A 27,579-nucleotide genomic window follows, 5' to 3' on the forward strand; every position below is an offset into this window, starting at 1 on the left:
TCCCCGGGCTTCGAAGACGTGGATGTCAATTATGACAGCCCCCCGCACCTCTCTGATTCAGAGGGGTTGGGTTTCAGTTGAATGCATTCAGTTGTACAACTGACTAGGTATCCCCCTTTCCCTTTCCTTTACTTTTACTCAAGCATAACCTTACCAAGATGGCATAGCAGTTCAGACGTCATTTGTCCTCGTCTTGTCGTGTCCCGTATATATATATATATTTACAACTTTTTTCATACATTTTTTTATTTACATTTTCCATAAACTCATCCTCAAAACACTCTCCTACAACCCGCCTCACCAATTTATATTTATAAAAAAGTATTATTTACCTCAAGTCTGAAATCATCCAAGAAGCTAGCCAGAAACTCCAAACTCCAAGAAGCTAGCCAGGAGCTAGCCAGAAGCTATCCAGGAGCTAATCCAGAAGCTAATCACAAGCTGGGTCAGGAGCTGCCGGAAACTGGCCAGAAGCTAGCCAGGAGCTAGCCAAAAGCTAATCGGAAGCAAGTTGGAGTTTTCGTCGATTCCGGAGCGAGCATCGGTTGTTCCGGAGCTAGCCAGCTGTGGAGTTCCATCAATCGCTCCTGGGCTGCGGTCACCTGTACGGACCCGTTTTGCTGCCTGCGCGGAGCCCCGCCGGGCCTTCACGGCTGAACTGCCGACGTTGTCTACCCGAGGGAGTTATCCGTCTGGTTCCTCCGTCGCGACGTTGCCTGGGCGCCCATCTGTGGCCTGCTAGCCATTAGCTGTCTTATCGGCTGCTATCTGAATAGATAATCGGACAATTTATTTATTTATTTTTATTGTTATTGTTATTTTTTCTTCTTCTGGGCCTCTAGCTATATCTATTGTTTTTATTTTTGTTGTTGTTGTGTGATTTGGATTGGTCCCCTCTACCACACGGAACCCCACTAATCTACTGACGGAGCGCAAGAGGTGGCTAATAACAGACGTCCATCCTATGCTAGCTTGCTACCGATGGCCTGGCTGGCTGTCTTGATCGCCGTGACCCCCAACCAACCTCTCCAATCTGGACCCTTTTGATCACCCGACTAAGCATGCCTCTCCTTAATGTCAATATGCCTTGTCCATTGCTGTTCTGGTTAGTGTTTATTGGCTTATTTCACTGTAGAGCCTCTAGTCCTGCTCACCATACCTTATTCAACCTATTAGTTCCACCACCCACACATGCAATGACATCTCCTGGTTTCAATGATGTTTCTAGAGACAATATCTCTCTCTTCATCACTCAATACCTAGGTTTACCTCCACTGTATTCACATCCTACCATACCTTTGTCTGTACATTATACCTTGATGCTATTTTATTGCCCCCAGAAACCTCCTTTTACTCTCTGTTCCAGACGTTCTAGACGACCAATTCTTATTGCTTTCAGCCGCACCCTTATTCTACTCCTCCTCTGTTCCTCTGGCGATGTAGAGGTGAATCCAGGCCCTACAGTGCCTTGCTCCACTCCTATTCCCCAGGCGCTCTCTTTTGACGACTTCTGTAACCGTAATAGCCTTGGTTTTATGCATGTTAACATTAGAAGCCTCCTCCCTAAGTTTGTTCTATTCACTGCTTTAGCACACTCTGCCAACCCGGATGTTCTAGCTATGTCTGAATCCTGGCTTAGGAAGACTACCAAAAATTCTGAAATTTTAATTCCAAACTACAACCTTTTCAGACAAGGTAGAACTGCCAAAGGGGGCGGTGTTGCAATCTACTGCAAAGATAGCCTGCAGAGTTCTGTCCTACTATCCAGGTCTGTACCCAAACAATTTGAACTTCTACTTTTAAAAATCCACCTCTCTAAAAACAAGTCTTTCACCGTTGCAGTCTGCTATAGACCACCCTCTGCCCCCAGTTGTGCTCTGGACACCATATGTGAACTGATTGCCCCCCATCTATCTTCAGAGCTCGTGCTGCTAGGCGACCTAAACTGGAACATGCTTAACACCCCAGCCATCCAACAATCTAAACTTGATGCCCTCAATCTCACACAAATTATCAATGAACCTACCAGGTACCTCCCCAAAGCCTTAAACACGGGCACCCTCATAGATATCATCCTAACCAACTTGCCCTCTAAATACACCTCTGCTGTCTTCAACCAAGATCTCAGCGATCACTGCCTCATTGCCTGCATCCGTAATGGGTCAGCGGTCAAACGACCCCCACTCATCACTGTAAAACGCTTCCTGAAACACTTCAGCGAGCAGGCCTTTCTAATCGACCTGGCCGGGGTATCCTGGAAGGATATTGATCTCATCCCATCAGTAGAGGATGCCTGGATATGTTTTAAAAATGCCTTCCTAACCATCTTAAATAAACATGCCCCATTCAAGAAATTTAGAACCAGGAACAGATATAGCCCTTGGTTCTCCCCAGACCTGACTGCCCTTAACCAACACAAAAACATCCTATGGCGTTCTGGATTAGCATCGAACAGCCCCCGTGATATGCAGCTGTTCAGAGAAGCTAGAAACCATTATACACAGGCAGTTAGAAAAGCCAAGGCTAGCTTTTTCAAGCAGAAATTTGCTTCCTGCAACACTAACTCAAAAAAGTTCTGGGACACTGTAAAGTCCATGGAGAATAAGAACACCTCCTCCCAGCTGCCCACTGCACTGAAGATAGGAAACACTGTCACCACTGATAAATCCACCATAATTGAGAATTTCAATAAGCATTTTTCTACGGCTGGCCATGCTTTCCACCTGGCTACTCCTAACCCGGTCAACAGCACTGCACCCCCCACAGCAACTCGCCCAAGCCTTCCCCATTTCTCCTTCTCCCAAATCCATTCAGCTGATGTTCTGAAAGAGCTGCAAAATATGGACCCCTACAAATCAGCGGGGTTAGACAATCTGGACCCTTTCTTTCTAAAATTATCTGCCAAAATTGTTGCCACCCCTATTACTAGCCTGTTCAACCTCTCTTTCGTGTCGTCTGAGATCCCCAAAGATTGGAAAGCAGCTGCGGTCATCCCCCTCTTCAAAGGGGGGGACACTCTTGACCCAAACTGCTACAGACCTATATCTATCCTACCATGCCTTTCTAAGGTTTTCGAAAGCCAAGTCAACAAACAGATTACCGACCATTTCGAATCTCACCATACCTTCTCTGCTATGCAATCTGGTTTCAGAGCTGATCATGGGTGCACCTCAGCTACACTCAAGGTCCTAAACGATATCTTAACCGTCATCGATAAGAAACATTACTGTGCAGCCGTGTTCATTGATCTGGCCAAGGCTTTCGACTCTGTCAATCACCACATCCTCATCGGCAGACTTGTCAGCCTTGGTTTCTCAAATTGCCTCGCCTGGTTCACCAACTACTTCTCTGATAGAGTTCAGTGTGTCAAATCGGAGGGTCTGCTGTCCGGACCTCTGGCAGTCTCTATGGGGGTGCCACAGGGTTCAATTCTTGGACCGACTCTCTTCTCTGTATACATCAATGAGGTCGCTCTTGCTGCTGGTGAGTCTCTGATCCACCTCCATGCAGACGACACCATTCTGTATACTTCTGGCCCTTCTTTAGACACTGTGTTAACAACACTCCAGGCAAGCTTCAATGCCATACAACTCTCCTTCCGTGGCCTCCAATTGCTCTTAAATACAAGTAAAACTAAATGCATGCTCTTCAACCGATCGCTACCCGCTCCTACCCGCCTGTCCAACATCACTACTCTGGACGGCTCTGATTTAAAATACGTGGACAACTACAAATACTTAGGTGTCTGGTTAGACTGTAAACTCTCCTTCCAGACCCATATCAAATATCTCCAATCCGAAGTTAAATCTAGAATTGGCTTCCTATTTCGCAACAAAGCATCCTTCACTCATGCTGCCAAACATACCCTTGTAAAACTGACCATCCTACCAATCCTCGACTTTGGCGATGTCATTTACAACAAATTGGATGCAGTCTATCACAGTGCAATCCGTTTTGTCACCAAAGCCCCATATACTACCCACCATTGCGACCTGTACGCTCTCGTTGGCTGGCCCTCGCTTCATACTCGTCGCCAAACCCACTGGCTCCATGTCATCTACAAGACCCTGCTAGGTAAAGTCCCCCCTTATCTCAGCTCGCTGGTCACCATAGCATCTCCCACCTGCAGCACACGCTCCAGCAGGTATATCTCTCTAGTCACCCCCAAAACCAATTCTTTCTTTGGCCGCCTCTCCTTCGAGTTCTCTGCTGCCAATGACTGGAACGAACTACAAAAAGCACTGAAACTGGAAACACTTGTTTCCCTCACTAGCTTTAAGCACTAACTGTCAGAGCAGCTCACAGATTACTGCACCTGTACATAGCCCACCTATATTTTAGCCCAAACAACTACCTCTTTCCCTACTGTATTTAATTTATTTATTTTGCTCCTTTGCACCCCATTATTTTTATTTCTACTTTGCACATTCTTCCATTGCAAATCTACCATTCCAGTTTTTTACTAGCTATATTGTATTTACTTTTTCCACCATGGCCTTTTTTTGCCTTTACCTCCCTTATCTCACCTCATTTGCTCACATCGTATATAGACTTGTTTATACTGTATTATTGACTTGTATGTTTGTTTTGCTCCATGTGTAACTCTGTGTCGTTGTATGTGTCGAACTGCTTTGCTTTATCTTGGCCAGGTCTCAATTGTAAATGAGAACTTGTTCTCAACGGATGTCATAAGGTGAATTCACCAATTTGTAAGTCGCTCTGGATAAGAGCGTCTGCCAAATGACTTAAATGTAATGTAAATGTCAACTTGCCTACCTGGTTAAATAAAGGTGAAATAAAATAAATAAATAAAAATAACAATTGGTTATTTTTTCCACCACTGACAGTTTCTGAGAGGAAGGATAACATCTGGGTTGGGCTGTGCTAACAATATAGACATGTTGAATTCACTCCCTTTTCTCTTCCATCTTTTTACAGGTCATATCCAGATTGTCTACCAAACCATTGGACACACAGGTACTGGCTCAGCAGACACTGGGGGCAGCAGGTAGCCTAGTGGTTAGAGCCGACAAGGTGAAAAACCCGTCTGTGCCCTTGAAGAAAGCACAAAACCCCTAGCTTGTTCCTGGTGTGCCATACTACTATGGCTGACCCTGTAAAACAACACATTTCACTGCACCTATTGTGTTACTCTGGTTTACCCTGCAAAACAACACATTTCACTGCACCTATTGTGCTACTTTGGCTGACCCTGTAAAACAACACATATCACTGCACCTATCGTGCTACCCTGTAAAACAACACATATCACTGCACTTATCCTAAAACAAAGAAAATAGGTTTGAACGGAGACTTTATAAAGTCAGCAGTGTGTTTTTATGGTGATGGAGAGATGGAAGGAAGGGTTCGGAGGCAGAAGAAGGAGGGGAATGCGGGATGAGGTAATGGAGGGATATTAATTGGTGGGGGAAGTTTGAATTTGAGCTGATTTGATTGACGGACTGCCGGGGAAACTTTGGCGACTCATTCAATTACACAGCAGAGCGGAGCACCATTCATTATTCACAAGAGGAAGTGATGGAATTAGGAGTAGAAATGTGGGAACAGTATTAGATCAGGTTATTAAACAGAGAGGGGTAGGGGGCCTGCAGTGTGTGAAGGAGGGTGTAGGGGGGTAGTGTGTGTGTGCGAGTGTATGTGCGTACACAGGGCCAGTAATAATTTAGACATCAGCTGTTTCAATGAGCGTTTTCAATCTCATTCAGTAGTTGGATTCAATAACCTCAACTGTGATTTTCTTTTGACTAAGAATGAGAACATAGGTCATCAATCAAAAGACATTTCATGCTATTTTATGCTTATAAATTCCATGTTTTCTTTACTCCATCAACATCTCATATTGCATGTGATTAGCAGTCTAGATCTGACTCAATGTGTGTTCAAAGGTTATCAGTATCATTGAGGTCAGGTTCACGCCGTTCATCACAGCCAGGGTTGGGTAGGTTACTTTCTAAATGTAATCCGTTACAGTTACTAGTTACCTGAGCAGGTGCTTGAGTCAGCCTTGACAGCACAGAACCCTGAGAGAACTTTAGTTGTTATGGAAATAGAACATTCTACTCTGAGGTGGACGTTTGGCTGACACACAGTACAATGGAATCCTGTACTGGTCTCAATGGTGTTGTTTGTTCCAGACAGTCGTTTAGTTATAGGGTGGCGCACAATTGGCCCAGCGTCGTCCGGGTTAGAGGAGGGTTGGCCAGGGCAGGCCCTCATTGTAAATAAGAATTTGTTCTTAACTGACTTGCCTAGTTAAATAAAGGATAAATAAAATAAATAGTTACAGCAATCTTCTACTCTCTCAATTCCATAGCACCCAGATTCATCAGTATAACTAGGTGTCCCCAAAATTGAGTTTATTGTGCGACTGCAAATAGAAGTGATATTGCCTGTCTGTCTGTGAAATTAAATGAAGGCTTAGGGAATGATGTTTAAATTTACAACATATGCTCTCTGTCCAACATCCTTTTTCTTTCTCTCCTCGCTCTCTGCAGACAGAGGGGAGAGGCAACGGACGAGTGATCCAGTCCTATCCATCCATCATTGAGAACCAGGAGGAAGAGGAGGAGGAAGATGAGTTGGCATCTGTATCTCCGGAATTGGTGCGCAACAGCGTCCTGTACACTAGAGAGGTGTCTTCTGGGAAGTCTCCATCGGGTAGAGCCGGGATGGAGAGAGAGATGCACAGCGGCAGAGAAGTAACACACCAGAGCACTAGGAAACTGAGGGAGAAGATCCAGATCCGCCAGACAGCTCTCACCACGCTAGACCCCTCCAACCTCAGCCCTAGGTAACAGCTAATACTATCGAGCAAACTACTGACTCGTCAATTATTTTTGTCAGTTGTCTCTCAGTCCATATGTCTAATCTGTCACTCTCTCTCCCTCCCCTTCCCCGTCTCTCTCCCTATTTTCCTCTCTCCCTCTCCCTCCGCTTCTCTCTCTTGCTATTTCACTCTTTCTCTTTCTCTCTTTCTCTCTCACTCTCTCTATCTCTCTCTTCTCTACCTTTCTCTCTTTCTCTCTGCTCTACCTCTCCCTCTCTCTTTGTCTCCCTCTCTCTCTCTCGCTCTCTATCTCTCTCTCTCTTCTCCACCTCTCTCTCTTTCTCTCTGCTCTACCTCTCCCTCTCTCTTTGTCTCCCTCTCTCTCATTCCCCAGGGTTGTGGACGGTACAGAGGATACTGAAGGTACAGAGACGTCTCCACTGTTCTCCTTCTCTCCTAGTCGAGCCTGTTCAGTCAGCGGTTCAGGGAATGCACCTGCCACATTTACAGGTCCCCACAACCATAACCACAATGACAACCACAACCCCCACCACCACAATCAAAACCACAACAACAACCACCACCACCACAACCATCACTATGACCACAACCAGCACCAGAACCACAACCAGCACCACAACCATCACCACAACCACAGTTACCTGTCCAACATTGTAATCCGTAACGTAACTTTTGGATTACCCAAAATCAGTAATTCCATTAAGAGGCATAGGTTAATAGCTGGCAAAAAGTCATCAAATCAGATTTGAACCCTAACCTTAACCACACTGTTAACCCTAATGCCTAACCCAAACCTTTCTTATACAGGATACTAAGTTCAACACAAAACTGAGTGAGTAATGTTCAGACCGAACCTACTTCTGAAGCCAAAAAGTGTAAGACAACCTCCAGTTAATTTCGTTTTTTAAAGCTTAATAAGGCTACTACGCTACCAAGCTGCTAAGGAAAGACACTGACCAGGCTGCAACTTCAATTAACACTGAAATGTGAAGTGAGAGGTGTGAAAACCATTGAGCCTAACAATGGCAGGAGAGTTTCACAGCCCCCCCCCATGGCTTCACTCTGTCCAGAGGTTATTACAATACAGTACCCCATGGATATAAAAAAAAAACTACACAGAATAAGTACAAAAAAGCTCCTCAAGGACAACCCATAGACACTATTTGCTGACTGCTACAAAGAGGGGGGCGCAAGCAACTTCATTTTCTTCATCTTCTACACAGACCATCTCCTGGCATGGCACAGTGCCAGAAGAGTACACTACCCCCATGTCAAGAGAGAGGGTATTGGCCGAGGGTGGAAACTCAGAATACCCTGTCAACGTCTACAAGTCTGGGACAGTAATGGTGCAGGGCATCCTCATGCTGTTCCAGCAGGACTTTTAAGGGATCAAAGAGAGAGCAAGGCAGATTAATCTCTCTCTCTCTCTCTCTCTCTCTCTCTCTCTCTCTCTCTCTCTCTCTCTCTCTCTCTCTCTCTCTCTCTCTCTCTCTCAATTCAATTCAATTCAATTCAAGGGCTTTATTGGCATGGGAAACATGTTAACAGGTTAACATTGCCAAAGCAAGTAAGGTAGATAATATATAAAGTGAATATATAAAGTGAAATAAACAATAAAATTTAACAGTAAACATCACACATACAGAAGTTTCAAAACAACAAAGACATTACAAATGTCATATTATATATATATATATACAGTGTTTTAACAATGTACAAACGGTAAAGGACACAAGATAAAATAAATAAGCATAGATATGGGTTGTATTTACAATGGTGCGTGTTCTTCACTGGTTGCCCTTTTTTCGTGGCAACAGGTCACAAATCTTGCTGCTCTGATGGCACACTCTGGAATTTCACCCAGTAGATATGGGAATTTTTCAAAATTGGATTTGTTTTCGAATCTCTCTCTCTCTCTGATGACTCCCCCATCCTTAGTGAGTCTGATCACACCTCTTCAAACTGTCCTGCAGACGAGGATAGTCACCCCCCCCCCCCCAGCACTGAACAAACCCGGATCCCATAACTGCACTGCTCCTCCATCATTGAGAGGGATAAATTCACAGAGCTGGAGAGAGACATGGTGGAGCTCAGAGCTAGTCCACACAATCCAGACAGAACAAGCCCACGAAACAGACCTGCACAACAAACCCCCTCCCCCCATCCACCAAACTACCAGGTGTGAATCATGAAAGCGACTCAGGAGGTATGCTAATTTGGTATAGAGCAGACCTAACCTACTCTTTTAAATGAGTCAAAACAGGAACATTTGACATCTGTCTAGAAATAAATAAGGAAATGATCTCAACAGAGAAAAATGTCCTTGTGTGCTACCTGTATCCCCCCAATAGAATCCCTATACTTTAACGAGGACAGCTTCTCCATCCTAGAGGGGGAGATCAACCATTTCCAGGCTCAGGGACATGTACTAGTCTGTGGTGACCTAAATGCCAGAACTGGACAAGAACCTGACACCCTCAGCACACAGGGGGACAAACACCTATCTGGAGGTGATAGCATTCCCTCCCCCATATGCCCCCTAGACACAACTACGACAACATAACCAACAAAAATGGGCCACAACTCCTGCAGCTCTGTCGGACGCTGGGTATGTACATAGTCAATGGTAGGCTTCGAGGGGACTCCTCTGGAAGGTACATCTATAGCTCATCTCTTGGCAGTAGTACTGTAGACTACTTTATCACTGACCTCAACCCAGAGTCTCTTAAAGTGTTCACAGTCAGTCCACTGACTCCCCTATCAGATCACAGCAAAACTCTACTTGAACAAAGCTATATTCAATCATGAGGCATCAATGCCAAATTAATTGAATACATGCTATAGATGGAAGGAAAGTAGTGTGGAAATATACCAAAAAAACTATTAGGCAACAGAAAATTCAATCCCTTCTAGACAATTTCCTGTACAAAATGTTTCACTGTAATAGTGAAGGTGTAAACTTGGCAGTATAAACCCTAAACAGTTTCCCTATCAAATTAAAAAAATTCAAGCAGACAACCTATGAAAATTAACAATGATAAATGGTTTCATGAAGAATGCAAAAACCAAAGAAAAAATTGAGAACCTATCCATCCAAAAACATAGAGACCCAGAAAACCTGAGCCTACACCTTCACAGTGGTGAATCACTAAAACAATACAGAAATACGTTACGGAAAAAGAAGGAACAGCATATCAGAAATTGGCTCACTGTAATTGAATAATCCATAGAATCTAACCACTTCTGGGAAAAGTGTTATCTATCCAAAACGGACATTTATGGATAAACCACATCTCCAATCTATTAGGCTCTATAACCAAGCACAAACAGCAAAAACATGTACAGGATCAAATACAAATCTTAGAATCAACTATTAAAGACTAACAGAACCCAGTGGATTCTCCAATTATATTGAATTAATACAGGACAACAAACAAACCCTCCAACCCAAAAAGGCCTGTGGGGTTGATGGTATCCTAAATGAAATGATAATATATACAGACCACATCATCCTCAGCTCTGGCATATTCCCCAATATTTGTAACCAAGGGCTGAACACCCCAAACCACAAAAGTGGAGATAAATTTGACCCTAATAACTACCGTGAGATATGCGTCAACAGCAACCTTGGGGAAATCCTCACCATTATCATTAACAGCAGACTCGTTCATTTAGTCTGCGACAACAACGTACTGAGCAAATGTAAATGTACTTTTTACAAAATTACTGTACGGCAGACCACGTATTCACCCTGCACACCCTAATTGAGAAACAAACAAAACAAAAGCAAAGTTGTCTCATGCTTTGTTGATTTCAAAAAGCATTCGAGTCAATTTTGCATGAGGGCCTGCTATACAAATTGATGGAAAGTGGTGTTGGGGGAAACATGTACGACATTATAAACTCCATGGACACAAGCAACAAGTGTGCTGTTAAAATTGGCTAAAAACAAACACATCTCTTTCCACAGGGCCGGGGGGTTTGACAGGGATGCAGCTTAAGCCCCACCCTCTTCAACATAGAAATCAATGAACTGGCGAGGAAACTAGAACGGTCTGCAGCACCCAGTCTCACCCTTCTAGAATCTGAAGCCAAATGTCTACTGTTTGCTAATGATCTGGTGCTTCTCTCCCCATCCAACGAGGGCCTACAGCAGCACCTAGATCTTCTGCACAGATTCTGTCAGACCTGGGCTCTGACAGTAAATCTCAGTAAGACAAAAATAATGGTTTTCCAAAAAAGGTCCAGTTGTCAGGACCACTAATACAAATTCCACCAAGACACCGTTGCCATAGAGCACACAAAAAACGATATATGCCTCTGCCTAAACATCAATGCCACAGGTAACTTCCACATAGCTGTGGACGATCTGAGAGACAAGGCAAGAAGGGCCTTCTATGCCATCAAAAATAACATAAAATTCAACATACCAATTAGAATCTGGCAAAAAATACTTGAATCAGTTATAGAACCCATTGCCCTTTATGGTTGTGAGGTCTGGGGTCTGCTCACTAACCAAGAATTCACAAAATGGGACAAACACCAAATTGAGACTGCATGCAAAAAATATCCTCTGTGTACAATGTAAAACGCCAAATAATGCGCAGAGAGCAGAATTAGGCTGACACGTGCTAACTATCAAAATCCAGAAAGAGTCGTTCAATTCTACAACCACCTAAATGGAAGCAATTCCCAAACCTGGCAACACGATTAGACCCAACCAAATCGTTAGGAAACAAAAAGATAATTATTTGACACATTGGAAAGAATTTACAAAAAAACAGAGTAAACTAGAATGCACAGTGGCATAATACCTGACCACTGTGACTGACCCAAATTTAAGGGAATCTTTGACTATATACAGACTCGGTGATCCTAACCTTGCTGTTGGGAATGGCTGCAGAAGGCAGAAATGGCTCTCAAGAGAAGACAGGCTATGTGCACACTGCACACAAAATTAAGTGGAAACTGAGCTGCACTTCCTAATCTGCCAAATGTATGGCAATATTAGAGTCACATAATTCCCTCAGATTATACAGACCTACAAAGAATTCGAAAACGAATACAATTTTGATAAAGTCCCATATCTATTAGACGGAGTAGTAGCAGTGCTATGCAAGCTAGAGAGGACGTCACGCTTCACATTCTTGGACCCAGGGTGGTAGGAGACTGTGAAATTGAACCGAGTGAACAACAGAGCCTAATGAGCCTGCTTTGAGTTGAGGCGCTTGATGGTGAGGAGATATTCCAGATGTGGTCGGTACACACTAGGAATAGATGTTCCACCCCTTCTAGCCAGTGTCTCCATTCCTCCGGCGCCATATTGATCTTGATCGCAAGAAGTTCAGGAAACGTTGCAGCACTGGATGTGGATTGGGGCCACCACCACCACTCTCACCTTGTTCGGATCCATCTGAATGTTCTCGGCAGCAATGATGGATCCCAGAAAGGAAATAGTGGAGCAATGAAATTCACACTTCTCCGCCTTGACAAACAACTGGTTCTCCAGGAGGCACTGGAGGACTTGTCAGACATGGAGAACATGCTCCTGAAGCGAACAGGAAAAGACAAGGATGTCGTCAAGGTAGACAAACATGAACCGGTTCAACATGTCATGGATCACATCATTGACCAGAGCCTGGAACACTGTGGGAGCATGGGTCAGTCCGAATGGCATAACCAGATACTCGTAGTGCCCGCTAGTTGTGTTAAAGGCTGACATTCATTTGTCTCCTTCCCATATCGGAACCAGATGGTAGGTGTTCCGATTGTCCAACTTCAGAAATAGAGTCGCTCCTGGAGAGGCTTTAAAGAAAGAACAAAGAAGAACCCTGCACCCGCAGGGGAGGAAGAAGGAAGAATGAACTTTCCATGGTTTTGGTCTCAGGACCAGACATGGTATAAAGCCTCCCGGGAGGTGATGTAGTGGTAGGGAGGGGGTCAATGGTGAAGTCATAAGGTCGATGTGGAGGAAGAGATGTGGCGCCGGCCTTGGTGAAAAACTCCCAGAGGTCCTGATGCTCTGCGGGAACTGTAGCGAGATCCGAGGCTTTACCCAAGCCCACAGGAGGACGTCTAGGGGATGGGCTGCGCCGCCTTGAAGCAATGTACATGGCAGAACGGGCTCCAACTCAGGATAGAAGCCGTAGCCCAGTCAATCAGTGGTTTGTGCCTCTGGAGCCACAACAATCACAAAACCATGAGTACATGAGGAGATTCAATGAGCAGGAACCGCATGGACTCACTGTGATTCTCTGACACTCACAGGTTGATAGGAATAATACTGCGAGTGACCCTGCCAATAGAGCGTCCATTGGAACAGAGAGGAGTTGTGTGGAGATACCCAGCTCCGACACCAGGGTAGTGTCCATAAAGATCTCGTCGGCCCCAGAGTCCATGAGCACCCGGAGAGATTTATAATTTCACCCCACAACAGGATAGCATGGAGAGGATTACGAGTAATGGGAGCTGGGAGACTCCCTCTATGGCCCACCCATGTACTCAGTCCTCAATGATTTCTGAGGGAACTCCGGTGACATGGATTCTCTCCGGACTGGAGGTGTCTGGGATTTCCGGGGAACTTCAGGGGATGAGGAATAACGTGGACGGATGCGTGTGCCCGGGGTCAGACCTCCTCTCCCTACTGTTTTCCCGTAGTCACCCATCGATCCTTATGGTCAACGCTATGAGTCAGTCAAGGTCCAAGGGCAGCTCCCATGCTGCGAGCTCGTCCTTAATTTCCTCCGATAATCCATGTAGGAAGGTGTTGAACAGAGATTCCGGGTACGAGGCACTCTCGGAGACTACCGTGTAGTCTGCCACACTAGGGGAGTCTTGACGCGGTTGATGTAGCTTCCGAGCCACCTCTTTTCTAGACAATGGAGAGTCAAGCACCTTCCTTACTTCCATTGCAAAATCCTCCAACCTAAGGCAATCTGTGAATTGTTGCTCCCACACCGCTGTAGCCCAGTGCCCTCCTGGATTTCAGCATTATAAGATAAGATATCTTTTGAACAGTCCAATGGAAATGAAGAGGGCTGCAGCTCAAAAATGAGGGACACTGGGAGAGAAATGCTCGGCAGGTTCTGGGATCCCCAGCGTAACGCTCCGGAGGATGTAAGCAGGGGTTCTCCGGGAAGCCGGGGTAGGATGGGGAAAGTCTGGGAGTTTTCCGTTGTGGCTTGCTGCCTAATAGATAGTCAGCGGAATTATTCCAACAATGCACTGATTGCATGGTCATGGTCATGGTCATGGTCATGGTGTTCTGCCAAGGTGTGGAATCCTTTCATAAGGTTATAACTCCTCATGTCTTCCAATGGTGGCTCCTTGTGAGGAGACAGTGTTGCAGAGCTGGCCTAAGTCTGCTGGGTCAGTCAGGGCCAGTTTGTACTATCAGGACTCAGGATATGACACAGATGCAGACACAGGAGGCAGATAGTACGATTCTCAGAATATTTATTTTAACAAATAGCAGGCATAGGGCAGGTCAAGGGTAGGCAGAGGTTCGTAATCCAAAGCAGAGTCAACCAGGGACAGAGCTGCAGACGGGCTCATGGTCAGGACAGGCAGAAAGGTCAACACCCAGGAAGACTAGAAAACAAAATTTGAGAACAGGAGAAACGGGAAAAACGCTGGTAAGACCAGATGTAACAAAACGAACTGACAACAAACAATGTATTACTCCGATTCTGTAGCAAAACATTTCTTAAATGGAAGCAAACGGGACGTAACGGGGAGGGACCTACCTGAATTTTTCCGATAGAAACTTTTGTTTTGCTCTGTTTGCTTCTTTTTAGTTCTTAAACAGTAAATGGTTTCTGTAATGAATACATCCCTGTGACAATGTTGCGTTGGGAGGTAGGTGAAGGAGTCGGGCGCAGGAGAGCAGAGATGTCTGAGATGTGTACTTTTAATAGGTAAGTCCACCAAACACAGGTATGGCACAATCCAAAAGTCAAACGCCCTCGACAACAAAGACACCCGTTATTCACGCAAGGAGGAACAAACAAAGTTCCTTAATAACACACTCTTATTAAATGCGTGAAACAAAAAATTGGGCACAACCTCACCGAGTAAAACAATCCCGCACAAACCTAGGCAGGCAACAGGGTAAATATATACACACATAAATGAAGGCAAATGAAACCAGGTGTGAAAGAACCAAAGACAAAACCAACAGAAAAGGAGAAAAGGATCGGTGATGGCCAGTAGGCTGGCGACTCCGAGCGCCGCCCAATCAGGGAGAGGAACTACCTTCGGTGGAAGTCGTGACAATCCCTGGTCGCAAAAACAATTACTGGCAGCTTAAACGTCTTAAATTCAACCATTATTGGGTTAAAATACACAGCATATACATTTGGGAACAGCCATCCTCAATAACCACAATCCGTAAGGCACAAATAAATGAGAGAGCAGCAGTGTGATTCACATCAATGTGCTATGTCACAACAAGCACCACAACCACAACTATCACCACAACCATCACCACAACCAACACCATTATCACAACCATCACCACAACCACAATCACAACCCTCACCACCACCACAATCACAACAATCACCATCACCACAATCACAACCCTCACCACCACCACAATCACAACAATCACCATCACCACAATCACAACCATCACCACAATCACAACCATCACCATCACCACCACAACCACAATTACAACCCTCACCACAACCACAATCACAACAATCACCACCACCACAATCACAACCATCACCATCACCACAATCACAACCATCACCATCACCACCACAACAAGAACCACAACCACAACTATCACCACAACCATCACCACAATCACAACCCTCACCACCACCACAATCACAACCATCACCATCACCACCACAACCACAGCCACAACCACAACTATCACCACAACCATCACCACAACCACCACAACCATCACCATAACCACCACCACCATCACAACCATCACCACCACCACAACCATCACCACAACCACTACAGATCATGTTGTGGTCAAGTCATCAGGCTACATTGAACTGATTATCATAAACTGTAATATATGATGATTACATAACTACATAGTCCTTACATAGAATGTAAATTTAAAATGACATAACCCTGTTATTATTACCTACCATATACCAAGTATATGAAGATATTGGGACTTGTAAGTAACACAGTAACTGCTTCACCAGTTTAGGTTATTTTGTGACTCTTTCTAAATGGTGTTGCAGATATTCTCCAGATCAGCACAGCAGAGTCAGCAGCTAAAGCTGAGGAGACCTGGGGACAACTACGGCACCTAGACCAGGAGGTACAGTATGCTGTCTGTGCGTACATGTATGCGTGCATGCTTGTGTAAGAGGTAGCATTAGTCAGGTGAGCCACAGGCATATGGCCTTCTCAGGTGGTAGATGGATGGAGGGAGTGAGAGAATGAGGGAGCGAGAGAACGAGGAACAGAAAGACAGGAAGAGGAATCTCTTCAAACTCTTCCAGAGGACACAGATTGGAGCGGAACTGGGACTCGCCAAATGGTGTCACAGGGAACATTCTACATTTACATTTACATTTAAGTCATTTAGCAGACGCTCTTATCCAGAGCGACTTACAAATTGGTGAATTCACCTTCTGACATCCAGTGGAACAGCCACTTTACAATAGTGCATCTAAATCATTTAAGGGGGGGGGGGAGACTGGGAGAAGGAGAGGAGACTGGGAGAAGGAAAAGAGACTGGGAGAAGGAAAAGAGACTGGGAGAAGGAGAAGAGACTGGGAGAGGGGACTGGGAGAAGGAGAGGAGACTGGGAGAAGGAGAGGAGACAGGGAGAAAGGAGAGGAAACAGATAGGACACAGGGAGAAATAGTATTTAATGCCCTCCAACCTTTACCTTGATAATACTACTCCGCCTAGGGATTCCTTTGGCATCTGTAGTTTCTCCCGCTCTCAGTTTGTCAGTCATTGGGGATCCGGGACCAGTTTCAGGTTGGACAGCAGTCACGGTGTCTGACACCCCGCAGCCTCCGTTGGACAGCAATTCCTCTCGATGCTAGAACGTGTTCAACCTTTTGTGGAACCAGGAACTGACATAATCTGGTTTCCCCTCTATGGAGGGCTGCTTACATTGTAACATTTGAGGAAAGACTGAAGTCAACTAACCGTCTAAGGGATATGTGCTATTCCACGGGCTGTAGAACTTAAATACTGCTGGAGAATGTGCTTTTGAGGGAATCACAATTGTGTAATGTTCCATAATAGAACACTAGAATAAAGAAAAGCAGCTTTCCTCCATTCACACAGTCTCTATGTTAGCATAGCCCATGGTTTTGATTGGCAGGTGGCTAAATTGACATTAGGCTCTTGGCAGAGTGGGGGTCTCCCCCTGTGGTGCCTCGCTCCATCACCTGGCCTTGGCTGATAGGGGAAGGAGAGGGGAAAGGAGGAAAGATTTGGGGAATTTATAGATTGGTAAGGGAGAAGGATCGAAGAGGATGAGGAGTGGGCAGAACCTGTCTCACCCCCATACCTCTTTCCCTCCCTCCCTTTCACTGTCTCACCCCCCATACCTCTTTCCCTCCCTCCCTCCCTTTTACTGTCTCATCCCCATACCTCTTTCCCTCCCTCCCTTTTACTGTCTCACCCCCATACCTCTTTCCCTCCCTCCCTTTTACTGTCTCACCACCCCCATACCTCTTTCCCTCCCTCCCTTTTACTCTCACCCCCATACCTCTTTCCCTCCCTCCCTTTTACTGTCTCACCCCCATACCTCTTTCCCTTCCTCCCTTTTACTGTCTCACCCCCATACCTCTTTCCCTCCCTCCCTTTTTACTGTCTTACCCACCATACCTCTTTCCCTCCCTCCCTTTTACTGTCTCACCCCCATACCTCTTTCCCTCCTCCCTTTTACTGTCTCACCCCCATACCTCTTTCCCTCCCTCCCTCCATTTTACTGTCTCACCCCCATACCTCTTTCCCTCCCTCTCTTTTTACTGTCTTACCCACCATACTTCTTTCCCTCCCTCCCTTTTTACTGTCTTACCCACCATACTTCTTTCCCTCCCTCCCTTTTACTGTCTCACCCCCCATACCTCTTTCCCTCCCTCCCTTTTACTGTCTCACCCCCCATACCTCTTTCCCTCCCTCCCTTTTACTGTCTCACCCCCATACCTCTTTCCCTCCCTCCCTTTTACTGTCTCACCCCCATACCTCTTTCCCTCCCTCCCTCCATTTTACTGTCTCACCCCCATACCTCTTTCCCTCCCTCCCTCCATTTTACTGTCTCACCCCCATACCTCTTTCCCTCCCTCCCTTTTACTGTCTCACCCCATACCTCTTTCCCTCCCTCCCTCCATTTTACTGTCTCACCCCCATACCTCTTTCCCTCCCTCCCTTTTACAGTCGCACCACACCCATACCTCTTTCCCTCCCTCCCTTTTACTGTCTCACCACCCCATACCTCTTTCCCTCCCTCCCTTTTACTGTCTCACCCCCATACCTCGTTCCCTCCCTCCCTTTTACTGTCTCACCACCCCATACCTCTTTCCCTCCCTCCCTTTTACTGTCTCACCACCCCCATACCTCTTTCCCTCCCTCCCCTTTACTGTCTTACCCCCATACCTCTTTCCCTCCCTCCCTTTTACTGTCTCACCCCCATACCTCTTTCCCTCCCTCCCTTTTACTGTCTCACCCCCCATACCTCTTTCCCTCCCTCCCTTTTACTGTCTCACCACACCCATACCTCTTTCCCTCCCTCCCTTTTACTGTCTCAACCCCCATACCTCTTTCCCTCCCTCCCTTTTACTGTCTCACAACACTCATACCTCTTCCCTCCCTCCCTTTTACTGTCTCACCCCCATACCTCTTTCCCTCCCTCCCTTTTACTGTCTCAACCCCCATACCTCTTTCCCTCCCTCTCGCTGTCTCACCACCCCCCATCTCTCTCTCTCTCTCTCTCTCTCTCTCTCTCTCTCTCTCTCTCTCTCTCAGGGAGGACAGTGTTTGACAGGTTGTCTCTCAGTGTGGTTCCCGGTGGTAACTGTAATCCTTACTTGAGCCAGTCCACGCTGGTCACCACGGGACATGGAAGAGGGGCTGGGGATTAACTCATAACCCTCGTCTCACATTAAATCAATACCATGCACGTTGATCCAAACATGTTGTATCACTTGTTACATCACATAGAGGTACACTAAAACTTCCTAAGAGCAGCCAAAAGTGATTTTACCAGTTATTACCTTATTCCTTATTTAGTTCATGTTATTTCATCGAGCTCATGTGCCACGACTAAATATGTGTAAATCCATGATTTTTTTATCGTTCACTAGATTGAACTGTGCCTCAAGACTCGATTCTCTGGCCTATTAACTTGATTCTAGGGAAGAATCAAATTAAACTATTTTAGTATGGACATTTGGGTGATAATATGTTTACTACAATATAATATGTATGTATGTATATGTATATGTATGGACATTTGAGAACTGGGCCATAATTATATATTTTGTACAGATGTTGATTTTTGTAGATGCAGAGTGAATGTTACAGAGCATTATTTTCATGTCTAAACAATCGTAAGAAAAAATTCAATTAAATCCTAATTGTCCCTTGGTACTATACTCCGGCTTAAATTGTAAGAGCAGACTGATAAAACATTCAGCGTATAAACAGTGATATTAAATTACACAATGATATAGAATGATGGCCATCACAATCACCAGAAAATCTTTAATGAGGATAGAGCTGAGGAGATAAATTGGTCACATTGAGTCAACAATCTGATGAATGTTGAATAATGAACTAATATTCAGATGCAATGGTCCTCAATCTACCCTCACAAGCTCCTCGCTGAATCTGCAGTGTTACTGCCGTGTTACTGACCTCAATTGTCTACAAATCCGACTGTGGCAATATTACATACCTGCCCAATGACCTGTGAACTCTCAGCTCTGACCTTCGAGCGACCCCTAAAGACTTGAGCTCCTGATGTGTGTAGATGACACATTCATTTTGAAGAGCGGAGGCCAAAATGTGACCCCTGGTTCCTGAGACCATAATCAACACCTACCCAGGAGATCTGGAACAATGACAGACTCCTGGGAATTTCAGAACAACCCGTAATGACACATAGAACAAGGGGAAACACAATGCCTGATGAATGCTAACACTAACACCCTCACACACATACACCCACCACTTATGCTGCTGTCAAACTGTTTACTCTTATTATATTATTTATTCTGCTACTTGTCACTTTCTCCTAATCCCCCGCCTACATGTACATCGCTACCTCAAATTACTGCAATATCCTGCACATTCTACATGTGGCACTGGCCCTGCATATGATGTTTTCCTTATTATACTGTATATTTATTTACATTTTACACTGTTGGATAAAGCTTTCAAGTTAAGCATTTCACTGTATTTGTGCATGTGACAATAAAACTTGAATTTGAATCAGGGATGGCCTAAATTCAGAATTTTGGAATTGAGTCCCATTCAACTCTTTAGTTGAAATGCTAATTGATTTGGCCACACCCCACAGAATGTAGAATTTGAGTTTGAGTGACAGCCAGTATAATTTAATTAAGTGCATTTCAAAGACATTCCACTCAGTCATAGAACATGAGAGTTTCATTGACTCTTGACAGGTCACACTTCCAGACACCAAATAATATATCACTTTTCTCTGGAAACAATGTTCATATACTCTTTTAATCATTTTGCTTAGAACAGCCAATTATACAGTATTTCCACCAACCATTTCATGTTTGACTTCTTTTTAAAGGCATCAGTGTCCGCTTGAGGGTTCAACTAATACATTCTGGGGAATGTAATATTTCCCCCATATTGAACAGCATTGAAATGATTAATGAAGACCCCACTCTGCCTCACCTCTCTGTCTCTGTCTCCCTCTTTCTCTCTCCCACACTCTCTCGCCCCTCTTTCTCTCTGAGGTGACAGGGCTGAAATTGTGTTGATGGCGTAGCGGATTGGACTGTCCCGCTTCTATTTTTATCAACCCCATCGTTTACACAAAGAATTTGTGAGAACAGAGAGAGAGAACTAGAATGAGGAGAGAGTACTAGATTTGTCTCTTAAATTACACCTGAAAATGAGTTTTTATTGAGTTATAATACTTTGGTGGGTGCTTATATTTGTCCTATTTCAATTGGAAATGCGTTTTTGCATATCCTAACTCTCCCCTCGGAGAGTGGGGTCACAGCCAGATTCAGCCTTTGTGAAAGGCGATGCTGGAAAAAATGTCGGTTCAGTACCTCGCTCAAGGGCACGTCAACAGATTGTGCACCTTGCCAGCTTAGGGATTCAAGCTTTCAGTTATTGGCCTAACCCTCTTACCACTAGGCTACATACCACCCATAGAAAAGGTCATCAATCACTCAGAAAAGACCATATGGCTAAGTTAGTTTGTGCCGTCTGGCGCCGGTATGTCATTGGTCATCAGTCAGTTATTGATGTTTGCATCGGCTGAACCTGCGTTGATGTGTTTACTTTCACTATCTGGTCCTGACGTGTCAAGTTCCGTATTGTATGTGCCAAACCTTCACTTGTCTCCTGTTTTATTTCTACGTAGCACGATCTCTGCATGTGTTGATCTGTGTTGTGTTAATGGGTTGCCTAGCGTGATGAATACCCATGTATGCGTTGAGTGACAGAGCCAGCTGGCATGCTGGCAGGGTGCCCTTGCTGTGCCATCTCTCTGTAGGACTACTACTGGCTGAATAGGACTAATCACCTCCAAGCCATCATTTTAATGACCAATTAGACCAGCATCATCAAGCTAGGCAAGAATAGCAACCCAAAATGGCAGGCTGAAAATGACCAAATTAATATTGATGACCCGGAATGGTTGATGTAATAATGGCAGTTTCACTAGGGGTGGTAGACCCATAATGGCTGCCTCTGAATTGGCAGATTAAGACTACATCCAGATTGGTGCGTTTTAACACTCCCTGTCATGGCTTTCAAAGTGTTGGGCTAGGTCAGAGAGGAAGAGGCGAAGCAAGTGGTTTTACTCCACCCAAAATCTCTCAACAAAAATAAGCCCATGAGGTGAAGAATTGTTGTATAGTGGTCAATGTGAATGTTGAATTTGGTCAAGAAAAACATGTATTGCTTATTTGCTATAAGAAGCGTATTTGATCTAATAGAAGTTTCATAAGGATTAGTTTGTTACAAATGCAGTGGACTCACTTGGCATTTTGGCAAATCTGAGTTTTCATAGAGATAGAGGACTCATTTTATTTCACCTTTATTTAACCAGGTAGGCAAGTTGAGAACAAGTTCTCATTTACAATTGCGACCTGGCCAAGATAAAGCAAAGCAGTTTGACACATACAACAACACATGGAGTAAAACAAACATACAGTCAATAATACAGTAGAAAAATAAGTCTATATACAACGTGAGCAAGTGAGGTGAGGGAGGTAAAGGCAAAAAAAGGCCATGGTGGCGAAGTAAGTACAATATAGCAAGTAAAACACTGGAATGGTTGATTTGCAGTGGAAGAATGTACAATGTAGAGAGAAATAATGGGGTGCAATGGAGCAAAATAAATAAATAAACAGAGTAGGGGAAGAGGTAGTTGTTTGGGCTTTATTATAGATGGGCTATGTACAGGTGCAGTAATCTGGGAGCTGCTCTGACAGCTGGTGCTTAAAGCTAGTGAGGGAGATAAGCGTTTCCAGTTTCAGAGATTTTTGTAGTTCGTTCCAGTCATTGGCAACAGAAAACTGGAAGGAGTGGTGGCCAAAGGAAGAATTGGTTTTGGGGGTGACCAAAGAGATATACCTGCTGGAGCGTGTGCTACAGGTGGGTGCTGCTATGGTGACCAGCTGAGATAAGGGTGCGAGTTTACCTAGCAGGGTCTTGTAGAAGACCTGGAGCCAGTGGGTTTGGCGACGAGTATGAAGCGAGGGCCAGCCAACGAGAGTGTACAGGTCGCAGTGGTGGGTAGTATATGGGGCTTTGGTGACAAAACGGATGGCACTGTGATAGACTGCATCCAATTTATTGAGTAGGGTATTGGAGGCTATTTTGTAAATGACATCGCCGAAGTCGAGGATTGGTAGGATGGTCAGATTTACAAGGGTATGTTTGGCAGCATGAGTGAAGGGTGCTTTGTTGCGAAATAGGAAGCCAATTGGATTGGAGATGTTTGATGTGAGTCTGGAAGGAGAGTTTAACCAGTCTAACCAGACACCTAGGTATTTGTAGTTGTCCACATATTCTAAGTCAGAGCCGTCCAGAGTAGTGATGTTGGACAGGCGGGCAGGTGCAGGCAGTGATCGGTTGAAAAGCATGCATTTAGTTTTACTTGTATTTAAGAGCAATTGGAGGCCACGGAAGGAGAAGCTCGCTTGGAGGGTTGTCAACACAGTGTCCAAAGAAGGGCCAGAAGTATACAGAATGGTGTTGTCTGCGTAGAGGTGGATCAGAGACTCACCAGCAGCAAGAGTGACATCATTGATGTATACAGAGAAGAGAGTCGGTCCAAGAATTGAACCCTGTGGCACCCCCATAGAGACTGCCAGAAGCCCGGACAACAGACCTTCCGATTTGACACACTGAACTCTATCAGGATGTTGTCATTGACAGAGTCGAAAGCCTTGGCCAGGTCAATGAATACGGCTGCACAGTATTGTTTCTTATCAATGGCGGTTAAGATATTGTTTAGGACCTTGAGCGTGGCTGAGGTGCACCCATGACCAGCTCTGAAACCAGATTGCATAGCGGAGAAGGTATGGTGGGATTCGAAATGGTCGGTAATCTGTTTGTTGACTTGGCTTTCGAAGACCTTAGAAAGACAGGGTAGGACAGATATAGGTCTGTAGCAGTATGGGTCAAGAGTGACCCCCCCTTTGAAGAGGGGGATGACCGCAGCTGCTTTCCAATCTTTGGGAATCTCAGACGACACGAAAGAGAGGTTGAACAGGCTAGTAATAGGCATGGCAACAATTTCGGCAGATCATTTTAGAAAGAAAGGGTCCAGATTGTCTAGCCCGGCTGATTTGTAGGGGTCCAGATTTTGCAGCTCTTTCAGAACATCAGCTGACTGGATTTGGGAGAAGGAGAAATCATCATCATGGATACAATCCGTTTTAGCATGGACATTGCCATTGAGTGCTTCCATCATTTTAAAGTAGTCAACTGGGTGGTGATTCATATGTGTTGGAAGCAATCAGCCAATGAAGAAGCCAATGAAGAAGAATCTCTATCTATCTCTATGGCCTGTTGTTCACACACATATCTGCCCTCTCATTGGCTAGACTTGTACCACCTGATATTGTCTTCTGTCTTTGAGGACATGTTTTTCCATTGTTAGAGCTGTCACTTGACTATCTTGTCAACATTATAGAACATCTTTTGTCTAGTTTAAGGATTGGCTGGAAGGATTCTCCACCAGTGTTAAATCCATTAGAGTGAATGTGTTCAGCGGTAGAGCTAAAATGGCTGACCCAAAATGCATAATTTGATATTGCTGAGCCCAAATGAATATGGCTGACTGAAATATGTTTTTGTGTTTGTTCCCAGGTGAGTTCTCTGGGGAAGGAGGTGGCAGAGCTGGGCCAAGTAATGAGGAGTATGGCTCACCTGATGGAGTCCCTCATCTCCGGACCCAAACAACTCTATCCTGCACACTTTGTACCTGGACACCCCACGTACCTGTCCCACCCTGCGCCCACATCCCATGCCACCCCCCCACAGTCCTATCCTCCCCCCTCTCAAACTGGACCTCTCTGGGAAGACACCCCCCTCACCACCCCCTCTCCTTGCACCTCTCCACTTGTTGGCCATGTCCAGCGGCATCCTGGGATGTTCCACGTGGATCCCGCCCTCACCGCTTTTCCACACAGACCACAGAACCTCCACCTGGTCTACCCTCTGTGCCCTGGCCCGGCCCCTTCCCCCCTTTCACGCCCCTACCCCCCTCCTTCTCCCTCACGGACGCCTCAACAGAGCTACTGCTCCCCTCGCCCCTCACCTCTCCCGGAACGCCCCACTGTGGAGGGGGAGGTGGCGCTGGCTCCTTCAGGTTGCGGGCACAGAGTCTGGAGACCCCACAGCCACCGCGTGGTAGGAGAGGAGGGGCCCCTCAGAGCTCCGGGAGCCTGCCCCGCCCTGGAGGGAGCTACCAGCACATGGATTTGTAGCGGACTGAACTGGACTAAAGTGGACTCTCACTTAGATACTGGACTAAAGAGATACTGGACTAAAGGAGTGGATGGGACTAACAACCAGGTCCCTATATCATCAGACTACACTCTTACAGGGACACACAGATCTCTGATAATACTGATAACATTTCATTTTCTATCTCTGTTTCCAAGGCACATTTTTATTTTCAAATTGCATGACAAAAGTAGAGGGGCAGTAGGTAGCCTATAGGTAGCTACATTGTATAGACGTTCCAGTAGTGTTCTGGAGGGGTATAGAAGCAAGAATGTAGCTGTGACGTTGTGTTATTCTCTGGAGAAGACCCTGGGGGTCTGAAGGAGAGGAGAAGAGCAGTACTGCACAATGACAGAGGAGGAGGAGGAGGGGACTGGGTCGCACCAGGGATGGATGGAATATTAGAGATGCCTGAGTGTATAAGGGGGAGGGAGAGGGAAGGAGGAGGGGGGATTTCTTGCTCTTTCTCTCTTTCCTGGCAGGGTTTCAATTTGGATGGATTGGAGGAGAGAGTGAGTGGTGGAGGGAGTTGTGGTTGAGGAATGATGGAGAGAGTCGGAGGATGTGAGGCTTTAAGTTCCAGTTTTCTATCCACTCCCACCCCATCACTGTTCTTGTAGTCGAGGTCTGGGCCTGCAGCTGAGGACCAGTGGCTGGTGTTTGGGGGTTGGTTGGTAGGGGCTGGTTAGTGGGTTGGTAGGGGTTGCTTGGGTGGGTTGGTAGGGGCTGGTTGGTAGGGGCTGGTTGGTGGGTTGGTAGGGGCTGGTTAGTGGGTTGGTAGGGGCTGGTTGGTGGGTTGGTAGGGGCTGGTTGGTGGGTTGGTAGGAGCTGGTTGGTGGGTTGGTAGGGGCTGGTTAGTGGGTTGGTCGGAGCTGGTTGGTGGGTTGGTAGGGGCTGGTTGGTGGGTTGGTAGGAGCTGGTTGGTGGGTTGGCAGGGGCTGCTTGGATGGGTTGGTAGGGGCTGGTTAGTGGGTTGGAAGGGTCTGGTTGGATGGGTTGGTAGGAGCTGGTTGGTGGGTTGGTAGGAGCTGGTTGGTGGGTTGGTAGGGGCTGTTTGGTAGTGGCTATGGATGCAAGCAGGATGAGGGAGTGGGGGGAGGAAGGGGAAGAGGGGGGCATGTTGCGCCTGGAGCGACACAGCCCCTGCTGTTGTCTGTCATACTGTGCACAGCGAGGCGACTCTTTCTCTCTTTTCAACATAAATCCCACACATTAACATGCTGCATGTCACTATGGAACTCCAGCTTTTTATTTATCTATTTAAATGAAACACGATTCAGTCTTTAATTAGTGAATTTGGCATTTATCAACATATATTTATAGGTACTGGGTCTATTTATATAAAACAAATGGGGAATTTTTAGACACAAGTACCAAGAGAGTAGTTAAAGGTCAGAACCAGGTAGCCTAGCGTTTAGAGCGTTGGGCCAGTAATCAAAAGGTTACTGGGTCAAATCCCTGAGCTGAGAAGGTGAAAAATGTGTTGATGTGCCCTTGAGCAAGGCACTTAACCCTAATTGCGCCTGTAAGTTGTTCTGGATAAGAGCATCTGCTAAATGACTTAAATGTTTATGAATCATTAGGCCTATTTGGCAGGATTTCCACAATACGTCTCCCATTGGTTCCATATCCAAACCAATCAGAATAAAAGGCAATATTTCCACATTTCAAAGCACAAGAGAAAATTGATTGTATATTTATATGAATGTATCAATACTAAAGCTGTATTTTTGTACCTCGTGGACTGTAGGTGTAAGGGGTGCATTTTGTTTGAGGGGAGTGTTGTAGTGTGTTGGTGAGTAGAATGGGAAAACAGGAAGTAGTGAATCTGGCCACATCTAGCTCTATGTAGGCATCCAGTTCCAGAACCATTCATTTCAAATGAAAATGTTTCTAAAGCATTTTGAGATAAATAAACACAATGAAGCTTTGAAGACCAGATCAATGTCCTTATATCTCCTTGAAATTATGAATTGTTTTTGTGCACAATGTATAGTCAAAACCTAATTTCAATTGAAATGAATGGGCCTCTGACAACAGACTGGAACCAGAAGTAGTGGGGGAATGCATCAAACTTTCCTATACGCAAAATACTGTACCAGACAATGCAATGATGCCCAGGCCATTCCTGTCTCAATGGTTCCTGGTTGATGGAATGTACTGTAATCAAATAAACCTCTTTTTTCTTTTGATATTTATTATTATTATTAGATAAAAACCTGTTATGATAATAAATTAAAATACTACTGTTATGTCCGTGCATCTTGTTTATTTTGAAGTCAACATATATATATATATATATATATATATATATATATATATATATATATATATATATATATATATATATATATATATATATATACACAGCGCCTTCGGAATGTATTCAGACCCTTTCACTTTTTCATTATTTTTTTTTAGATTACAGCCTTATTTTAAAATGTATTCAATTGTGAGTCATTAGGCCTAATTTTTCCCCTCATCAATCCACACACAATACCCCATAATGTCAAAGCAAAAACAGGTTTTTAGAAATGAAATATCACATTTACATAAGTATTCAGAACCTTTACTCAGTACTTTGTTGAAGAACTTTT

At 45.0% G+C, this 27,579-nt stretch overlaps 1 protein-coding gene across 1 annotated transcript in view; it reads left to right on the forward strand.

The window, feature by feature from the left end:
- LOC135549619 (potassium voltage-gated channel subfamily H member 8-like) overlaps nucleotides 1–25,337 on the forward strand; it is a 132,337-nt gene extending 107,000 nt beyond the window's left edge. The window contains 6 exon segments of the mRNA XM_064979745.1: nucleotides 4,939–4,977; nucleotides 6,516–6,811; nucleotides 7,182–7,297; nucleotides 16,027–16,106; nucleotides 24,344–24,772; nucleotides 24,775–25,337. Of these exon segments, the coding sequence (XP_064835817.1) occupies nucleotides 4,939–4,977; nucleotides 6,516–6,811; nucleotides 7,182–7,297; nucleotides 16,027–16,106; nucleotides 24,344–24,772; nucleotides 24,775–24,963 (1,149 nt within the window). The 3' untranslated portion in view covers nucleotides 24,964–25,337.
- Nucleotides 25,338–27,579: the final 2,242 nt, after the last annotated feature.

Source organism: Oncorhynchus masou, chromosome 12 (assembly GCF_036934945.1).
Source record: "Oncorhynchus masou masou isolate Uvic2021 chromosome 12, UVic_Omas_1.1, whole genome shotgun sequence".
In the NCBI taxonomy this organism is placed as follows: domain Eukaryota; kingdom Metazoa; phylum Chordata; class Actinopteri; order Salmoniformes; family Salmonidae; genus Oncorhynchus; species Oncorhynchus masou.